Consider the following 10,410-nt stretch of genomic DNA (forward strand, 5'->3'; position numbering starts at 1 on the left):
GAGAACAGACAATCAGCATTGAGACAGCACACAGTCCCCGGTTTGAGAGTGGTACCTTTCAGGCCTGGGTTACTGGGAGTATCTCAAGAGATAAGTTGTCCTCCCACTGAGCAGGAATGGTTTAGATTGCTACAATGGGTTGAATGTGGATGTGGGATGGATAGCTGCCTATACGACAAGGTGGAGGTAATGATGTGGTTTACCAGATGAAACATTCTCAAAGGGTTCTGAATTATTCTCTATGCAAACTGCTGGCTAGTGACACAATCCTCACACGCACACACAAACACACACAAAAACAAAAAATGATAGTAAGCAAGGGCTAGGCCTTCCTCTCATCAGTAGAGTTATTGATTGATGAATGTAGTTTAGGCGCCGTTGTCGGCTTTCATGTGGAAGGTCGCCTGAATGATGATGTTCAGAGGAATCAATCGGTATCCATCATTATTTCTTTGGGAATCGACCAAAACGTCTAAGAATGTTATGTCTTTGTGTGAGTGTGTGTGAGAAAGGGAGAAAGACAAAGACAAAGACAAAGAAAAAGAGAAAAATAAGAAAAAGAAAGAGAGACAGAGGGAGAGAGTGAGAGATAGAATCCAGCGTTGGTGTGACTAGCATAATTGTCCTGTTCTATCTCCTCTCAGATAATGGAGATGGCGTTGAAAGTTGAAATCGAATTTGATCACACAGACATTGCATTCTGGCGACTTGCAGAAGTTCCCACGACGCAGAAGTAATATTCTGCAACAGTGGTGTTTGGACGTGACATTGTCATAACGTTACGGCGACAGACGACGGTCCCTTGTTGAACTCCTGAAAGAGAAGGCCTACACTGTTTCATCAACACAGCCTCTACCCCACCACGGCACAAACAAATGGTGTAGACAGCTGCTGAGAGGAGAGGGATGTTTACTTGGAGTTAGCTTAACAAATAACAAACTGGCGGAGGGACTGTTTTTCAAATAGATGGAGAACAGATGCAGATACCGCAAGCCCGTGAGCGAATTAAATCTTTAATTCTGACCTCCTGGTGTGTTTTTGAGTGGGGGAAAAACTCCAAAACACACCAGGAGGTCAGAATTAAAGATATAATTCACTCACGGCCTTGCGGTATCTGCATCTGTTCTCCATCCAACAGTCCTTCCGCCTGCTTTAGATGGAGAGAATCATAAGTCTGGACGGGGATTTGGGCATTGTGACGCCTCTGCTGAGCAACAGGCTGATTAAACCCTAAAATGTGGGGCTGCTAAGGCCGGAGCCCCAGGCGATGGACGGTCCTTCTTCAAAGTGAGAAACATCAATTGCCAGCATCAGTCATATTGCTAAAAAAACTCAGTGCTGGCTTCCCACACTTCAGGTAGCACTGTCCCTGACTTTGTCTGTGTGTTTCAGCAGCACCGTATATTGAGCTTTCAAGGTAAGTGTCCGTGGAAAGTTGCTCCTGCATTGACAATGCACCAGGTACCAACATAAAAACAACATGACAGACACACGTACAAGTATATATGACCTGAGATATAAATGCCCGTTCACGCTGACACAAACCCACACACACGCACAAAATATATGAACACGTTATTTATGTATACCCCTTCTTCGGGCCATCAGGCAGACACCGAGTGAACGCCCACACATAAATGTGCACGCACGCACACGCTCCAGAACAGGCCTCCGGGTCTAGATTATTCCCAGAAGGCCACCCTCCTGCAGCTGTGTGCATTCATTAGGGCCCCTCCTCTCCCTCCATCCGGCCCCGCTAGTGAGGGCTTGAGCCGCGTCACAAGTGGGTGGATAACGTGGCTCATGTGCAAATACACCACTAACCCCCTTGGCGAGGGGCACTCCAGCCTGCGACCAGACCCTTAAGCTGGATTTAATATTCTGCTGGCCTGCCCACCAGAAGCATCCGATCAGGGGGACACGCGCCGTCGGGATCTTATCGTCCCCACGTAGGCTAAACACGGCACCGCCTGCAGAATTTCCTGCCATTTAAGAGGCTGTGACCTTTGTTTTTATCCTCACACGCGGGGGCCGTAGCCTGAACGCTGACATGGCTGTCACGTCTGGTCGCATTAGTGTAGTGTCTTGTCTTTCTTTTGGGAGGGGGGGTGGGTTTCATTCATGCAGAATGAACCTGTCAACAGTTGGCAAATCTAGCATATTGCTCCTGTTCATTTAGTCCACTGGTTACCTCGATACAGATGTGCTGCTGGGGGGCGCTCTGGAAGCACAATGGCAGGTACATTCATTCAGTCGTTTGGTCGTTCAGCTGCTGGTAGTCCAGCCACATTTTTATCAAACCTTCCTTCTTGGTATTCTCTTGAACAACTGTTCCTTACGACAACGTTTTTTAAGCTAAGAAATAGATGACATACCCAACACCTTTCAGTATAATCTACTTGTCTCACAGCTCTTCACTAGGAGTGTGAGCTGGAATCATTTTAACATAGTCACTTCACTGACTAATTTAAAATGGGAGTACATGAAGGACCTCTTCCTCTTGCTTATTAGACCACTGAAGCATAACAGCTCACCTAGAAAAACCGTGTCAGAGTCTCTCCTTTATTTCTTATCCTTCACAACTAAAAGCTGCCAAAAAATCACACAGTCTTGTCGTTTTCTGAGTAGAGTCCGGATTTCTATCAGCTTAATTAGAACCTTTTTGAGAAGGTAGGCAAGTTTACTGTTTATCTTAATTATTTTCCCATCGGCTGCATCATTTTCCACTGGTTAATTCTGTGACCAATACTATTCTCAATCTCTTGGGGATATCACCTGCAACAACAATTGTTGGTTTCACTGTGATGCGTGCGTCAGATGACATATATGGGCCCTATTTTAACGGTCTGAAACGCAAGTGGGAAGCGCAAAGCGCAAGTAGCTTTGTGGGCGGTTCTACGGCGCTATCGCTATTTTACAGGCGGATAAATGACACGCGGCGCAAGTGTCAAAAGGGTTGGTCTGAAGCAGCCTAGTTACCCGTAGGTGTGGTTTGGGCGTAACGTCCAACAAACCAATGAGTCTCCGATGAGACAGATGCACATGAATTTCAAACTGCAAATGGCTCAGTTTATTGCCAAATAATATGGCCTAATTCACACATGGAATAAGGGGTTTTCTTCCACAACTTCAGAAATACTGAGCCCTCAAATAAATTTCGGCAAAGAAAACGTATATATATGATATAACATATGATATGCGGTAACTGTGGTTCTATTTAATGATATACGCAATACATTATAAACATTGTTTCTTATCAGTATTGTATGCTATCCTAATATGCATGTGTCCCCGCGGTAATAGACATTGCCATTGATTGTATTATGCGTTACGTGTTTAGTTTGCGTGTGTTTAAACAGAGCACACACGCGCGCCCGCATTCATTCATTCTTTTTAACACTCACTGGCGGTAAAACAATGTTTTTCACGATCAAATAAGCCTACTCATCAATCCTAAAAGTTATGGGCATGTAGGCCTACACGATGTCTCTGTCAATAAAATATGTGTTTGCTCTACGGTGTTTGCAGATGCATTGATTTAGAAGTACAACTTATTACCGCTGCATCAGCTGTTCTTTCCCAAATAATTTACCAAGAATGTGCGGCTAGGTAGATGGGAGAAGCAAAGTGTATGCGCGAGGTGCACAAGCAATCCGTATGCATGCGCCCTTAAAATAGCATCTGAACAACGCGCCACTGACTTTAAACCAGGTATTTCCTGGTCAGTAGCGCAATGGTATTCAGAAACGGCAAAATACCGTTTGCGCCAGAACACGCCTCCTCCTTCCGCCGAACCGCCCCTTGGGGCGCATGATCAATCCCTAATTTACCGGCGAGTGGCGGTGGTGGGAAAAGAACGCTCTGCGCCAGTTGTAAACTAGCAACGACACATGCGCCAGTGACTAAGTCACTTGCGCCAGATGCAAGATAGGGCCCATAGACTCAAACATGGTGACCAGAGAAGACGTTCCCAGTATCCTGTGGTGATGTGAAGCGCTGTTTTGCTCTACTTACGTATGAATACATTTATTTTGACAGCATAGTATTGAATTTTAATACACACAGTTGTAAACACACATACACAAAATGCAAACAAATATTTTGCTGTGTTTGTGTTCAGCAATATAAAAAACACTTTACAAAGTTTGAAGGGGTTAATATTCTACCTTGTCAGTTTCAGGGTCATCGGTCGACGTCGGCATGTTGTCCCTCTTGGACAAATCCTCGGCTGGTTTGCCGTTCCCTGACAACAGCTGCGGGGAAGTATCGTTTCCACCGCAAAGGTCCCTGGAATTCAGACGCACACATCAACACACCGACACACAAACTCGCAAACACAAGGCTGCTCATCAGGTGTGGCTTTGGAGTGTCCCGCAATCTGCATCAACTCCATAACCCCACCCCCCCCCCCCCCCCCCCCACCCCCACCCCCCAACCCGTTCTCTCTTAAAACTCGTCGGGAAGACACACAGTTGGGGTGCACGAATGCCCACACACCCACTACATCAGCTAGACCATTATCAATCTATGCAGTGTAATGCAGTGAATCCTCATAGGCTTGGAGCCTAATTGGCTTAGAATCAGTAACACTTTTAGTACAACGTTTGGGTAATGGCAGTAATTGGATTAACAAAGCGCCGGATAATTACTGCATGGATTTTTCATTGCCTTAATTTGAGCAGAAATTGTTTTCACCGACATGTTAAACATCTCTGTTGATAATCACACGCATAATATAGTAATAATTCATTAGTACAGGTAAAAGATTTAGAATGGGCATTGGAATATGAATGAATGGGAAGGAGTTTCATCCCAAAATACAAAATACAATAATAAAAACTGTTCCACTGACTTGACTACTGCCTTCTGAAACCTCCCTCACCCAGGAATTCCCAGCCTATTCATCCTCTGTTTGGAGACCGATTTTTAACATGATAAGAATCACTTCAAACAGCAGCGAATTTGCTGCGATAACATTCAACAGAAGGTTTAAACTCAAGAGCCAATATTGTACCTGCAAGGCTCACAATAAAACACAAATATGTGAGTAGATCATTCCCCGTCAGGTTCTCTGTTTTCATGTCTCTCAAAAGTCAAACAAACCTAAAACAGAAAAACAGCTGTTCTGTGTTCCTTTGATCCATGGTAAGACACAGACTTCCCCTTCTATTGATTTTGTGTGCTGCTGGCATTCTGAATACACAGTTAGGGTATCACCACCCCCAGAGATAAGCAAGAGAGGAAATAAATACAACGGAGATCAAGAGGGAGAGGAGATAAACACAGAAAGAGAGCGAGAGCAAGAGGGGAGAGAGAGTGAGATAGCGAGCGAGAGAGACCGTGAGAGAGAGAGAGGGAGGGAGAAAGCGCCTCTGGGTCTCATGGACGGCGTTGTAAAGAAAAGGAGACTATATGGGACGGCTTTTCTCCGGCTGCCACTAATCACATGAGACGCGCATAAATACGGAGAACTCGTCACCGTGCGAGCCGCGGTTTAGTTCCTTCACTCGCAAACACCCACCCACACACGTAACCCCCACCTCCTCCACCTACCGCTCCCACCCCCTCCCCCCTCTCACATCTCTGTCTCTCATACTCCCCCATCTTTCCCATGATCATGTGTCTGTGCTAATTGATAAACCTTAGAGGCATCCCTTCATCCCCCTTCTCCTCCTCCTCGTCCTCCTCCTCCTCTTCTCACTGCATATGTTTATTGCCCCCGCTTGTGAGTACACGTTCATCCCCACGATGGGTAGCCAGGCACAGGGAAGCAGAGCATGTGTGGCCATTATCTGTCATCTTTTCAGATTCATACACAAAGTGACAGCCTGATATAGCAGCCGTGTGCGTTCAGAAACAAACCATCCACTCTGATGCATCATTCTATTCCGGGCCGACATCAACACGCCGCCTATTATGAGGTAATACAGCGATAATAAGAAATAACGGTCCGCTTTTCTGTTTACAATAATGTTTTTCCTAGCATGGCCTTGCTTGAACAATTCAGTCATTTCTTTTGAAATATGTCCGACAAGTGTCTGGAACTGCACAGGGGCCAGACAAATACATTATTTCTTCCACGTTTTCTTGTTCTGAGAGCCAAACGTCATGTTTATTAAGACGGCCTCTAGATTCCAATTAAGATCATTTTCTTGTGGTTGGCGTCTGGAGATGGATGGGAGGATTCATTATACGATCTATATCGAATATGCGTCACTGTGATGCGTGTGTGAGATAGGGGGAGTGCAATTAATCACGCTCATGCATTTCAGAATGCTTCAGAATGGGGCGCAGACTTTGTTTATTCTATTTCAGGCTGGCGTTCAACTATTGCCCAGGGTGAATATCATATCGGACCTCCTGACCGGACATTTTGATGGACATAGTTGACTCACAATTTAAAAAAACGATAAATACGTGCCTTTAAGTTAGATATGTTTAGGCATGTCAACTAGAGAGCAGACATATCTGCTTACCGTTTTTATTTATCAAACACCATTCTCCTGGAAAAACCTTTCTGAATGAACTACAGCCAGGAGCTGTTCCAGAACACGGTTTCCAACGGGCTCCACAACCCACTAGTGGGAGCCCATCTCTGACCCCCTGAGCTCGGGCCTCTGGGTGTGGGGACATAAAAAAAGGGAATCCCCAGAGGGAAGGGAGCCGGATCACGGAGAGACTCACCGGTCCACTTGTATCTCGGCGTCGCGGCGCTCGGCGATCCGCTGGCCCTCTCCGTTCAGCTCCCTCTTACTGTTCCTGATGAGCCGCAGCACGGGCTCGATCTCCTTCAGCAGGTCATTGTTCTCCTCCACCCCGTTGTGGAGCAGCGCCCCGCGCAGCCCCTCCCTCATCAGCAGGGGGTCCCCCCGCAGCAGGGGGTCCTGGGCCGCGATCAGCGCCTGCACGCCGCCCCTCTGGAACTTGGAGGGCGTGTTGGCGGGCGAGGACAGGTTCTCTATGGCCCGGAGCTGCACCTCTTTGTGGGCCTGCTGCTGGGCCGCCTGCCCCCCCACGGGGCTGGCCGGGTAGCTGCGCTCGTACGACTTGGACGCCGGGAAGGCGGGCCGGGTGACGCGCACCGTCCGCTGCCGGCCGTCCCCGGACAGGGTGGTCTCCAAGTGGGTGGTGAAGCCCTCTGGGCCGCGCAGGATGAGCACGGCATGGGTCTCGGGCGACACGTTCTTCAGCGTCTCCAGGGCGCGCTCGTAGGACAGGTCCACCAGGGGCTTATTGTTCACCGCCAGGATGATGTCGCCCACCTGGACCAGCCCGCACTCCTCGGCGGCACCGCCCCGGATCAGGTCCGACACGATGACGGGCGGCTTGGACACTCGCTGCTTCACTAGGAAGCCCAGGCCTCCCATCTTCCTCTTGAACAGGCCCACCGAGATGATGTTGGGCTGCAGCTGGCACACCGTGGTGTCCGACTCCTGCATGCTGCTGTCGGGGTTGGGCTGTGTGTGTGTGTGTGTGTGGATCTGTGTGTGTGTGTTGTGTGCGTGTGTCCTCCTTGCTGATTAGTGGGGGGAGGGGCAGGGGTTAAAGAGAGAAGAGTTGTGAGACATGAAGACAAACTTTTTTACAGTATGAAGATAGAATCAACCTAAAATCGACCAAAGATACCGCAATTTGAGCTCTGAGTAATGAGCACGTTTTCAGAAAGGGTAGATTCGAGCCAGCTCTTTAGGGTTGTTTGGTTACATTTTAAACTCTCTGCCGTGAAAAGTATTCATGTCAGATTGTTATGACCTTTAATAAATTATTCATATCACAGAATCCTATCATAAACATGAATTAGTTAACATACTCATGCAATAAATAATAAGTAAGTATGTAGCAATTTGAGAGTCATTTGGATATCCTCATGGCATTTCACCTTCAACTCCACTCTTGATAATCTGTGTTACTTTTATGCAAAAATAACTAATTCCTGATTTAAATAGCTTTCATGATTCAGAGGAAAAATGATTCACAATGAAATATTCTGAAAGGACGAGTTGGCGAGACCTTCCTGACTTGCGTCCGCACAAAAGCTTTCCAGTCTCCGACGCATAAATATTCAAAACATACACAATAAGAAAAGCATTTGAATAGGGTTCTTCCTCTTGTTTTTTTGTGAGGTATATAAAAGGAAGGCGGTGACGTGGGCGTACAACTTTGCGTATAGTGGTTGTCGCCTATAATGCAACACACAAGTATTTTGCAGACTCCAATCTATTCAGTTCAGTGAAGTACAGTGGTTTTACAGATCAATACAAACAGGTAGTGCACATCGCTGCATTAACATATCATCCTATGTCTCCTGTTGAGCCTCAACACAACACAAGTCACGCTTAGTTTCTGACATCACGGCGAACGTTGAATTTATTAAATAAATGTAAATGAAACGCATGACACGACCCGGCTGACTACTGGTCTGCGACTTTCTGATCGAGAATGTATCAACCTGCTTAAAATAAACTTTGCAAATGAAGACAAAGGTCAGCTGAGTCGGAGGATACCGGTCCTTTCTAGGCAATGTGATGATGAAAGTACACTATAGAGATTATTATTATTATTATTATTATACAGTGATTATATATATATATTGCATCTATATATCAGTCCAAGCAGCTAAGTGAGTGGCAGTGGGTGAAAACACGCCGCTCTACAAGGACCCTTTCCCGGACGGAAGGCGCTCTGAGAGCGTTCAGCACCAAGGTCAGTGACAAAACACTATCCTCAGCTCGCATTTGCCAAATATTCCGATTGCATCTTTCTAAAGGCACGAAAGGCCTTCTCCTATACAGCAGCATACAGCTGCTGTATAAGAGATGTAACCAACCCAGTCTCACCAATATGCGTACAGATCGCACGGTTTGACACTTTCAAAATGCGTGCAGGTGCAGTACATACGCCAAATGACCATTTCGCGTGCATATGATACGCAAAACCCAGCATTAACTACTGTGGAGGGCGGATGCGTCCATTTCGCGTGCATATGATACGCAAATCCCAGCATTAACTGAATGGGAAATGCAATATTTTAGGACCGATTCACCGTTAAACGTGTTTCTAATAACGTTTCTAGCGAGGAATATACTTTTTACTTGCATAATCTTCAGTCAGTGATTGTGTCTGATCTTTAGTTCAACAAACTCAAATATTTATTTAATAAATTGTTTCAAATAACCCTGCCTCGTTAAATCAATGAGCTTGGTGTTTTGCTTTCAAAAATAGGTTATAGAAGAAGTCTAAACTGCAGAAAATAAAAACATCCAAGCTGCCTTTTAAGGATACCTTGGAATATCTGTCTATTTTTTAACCATCGGACCCTAGTTTACGACAAAAACAACACAATTTACGGCAGCTCCTTTGCCGCGTGGTTTTTAGAGCCATGGCTCGATTCCACCGGAGGCGTACGCGCCGCGGTCACCGCTGCTAATCGCTTCCACTATAATCAATGAGACCATTTCCACCAGGCGCGCCGCGGAACGTTTCAGCAGCGTCCCAGGAGCGGCGTGCCGCGGCGCGGCGCTATCTTTCCGTCCAATTCTATTTTTGCCGCGAGCCGCTGCTAAACCGCGTCAATTTCGACAGAGCAGGTCGAGCCGGGCAGGAAGTGAAAAGTAAAAGCCATAGAGCATCCGGTCAATTTTCAAAATAAAACACAATACTCAGCTCATGTAACTTCACATCAACATTATTACGTCATGACCGGTGGGTCTCAGAGGGTCGGCAACATGAACGACGAGAGACTCATTGTCGAAGTTCAGCAACATGAAGTCATTTATGTACCAAAACATCCTTTTTATAAGGAAAATGTCAGAAAGGACAAAGCGTGGCATTTAATTGCAATAGTTTTGGGAGTGGAAGGTGAGTGCATTAGGTTTAGGATTATCGCGTGATCTCGTGATCTCGCGTGAATACGGCTGGCTCGCAAGGCAGCGCTACGCTGCCGTTACGCTCCTGGTAGGAATGGACGCAGGGCAGAGGACGCAGCCGTTCCGCGGCGCGTACGCGTCCGGTGGGATCCCGGTGTGAGGGGGCGGTCGATAGCAACCACCATAGCAACCATGACGGTCAAGTGACTGGATGCAGCCCCGTTGAAAAAAATAGAATACCACCCTCAGGAGATTAATGATATTTAAATTATTATGAAGTCTTTATTTGCATGGGTTTACATTTCGTTCTGTGTAGCATGGAAAAATCGGAGAAACACTCCCATTCAGAATGCATTGGTTTACATTTCGTTCTTTGGAGCAAGGATATTTTTATTTATTTATTTATTTTCAGTTTTTGAGGGGGTGCTTCAAAGATGCTAATTTTTCTGCAATAATCCAAAATCCAATGGAAAACCCCGTTGGCTTTTTGTCAAGGGAACCCAGGGCGACGCTTCCGGGTTGGCCAACATACGTCATCCCTCCA

General features: G+C 46.4%; 1 protein-coding gene across 1 annotated transcript in view; it reads right to left on the reverse strand.

The window, feature by feature from the left end:
- Positions 1 to 7,439, reverse strand: part of nos1 (nitric oxide synthase 1 (neuronal)) — a 33,896-nt gene extending 26,457 nt beyond the window's left edge. Inside the window, exons 1-2 of the mRNA XM_060053492.1 lie at positions 6,685 to 7,439; positions 4,167 to 4,287 (exon numbers count right to left, since the gene is read on the reverse strand). Coding sequence (XP_059909475.1) covers positions 4,167 to 4,287; positions 6,685 to 7,439 — 876 coding nt within the window. The remainder of the gene's footprint in view (positions 1 to 4,166; positions 4,288 to 6,684) is intronic.
- Positions 7,440 to 10,410: the final 2,971 nt, after the last annotated feature.

Source organism: Gadus macrocephalus, chromosome 6, assembly GCF_031168955.1.
Source record: "Gadus macrocephalus chromosome 6, ASM3116895v1".
Taxonomy (NCBI): Eukaryota; Metazoa; Chordata; class Actinopteri; order Gadiformes; family Gadidae; genus Gadus; species Gadus macrocephalus.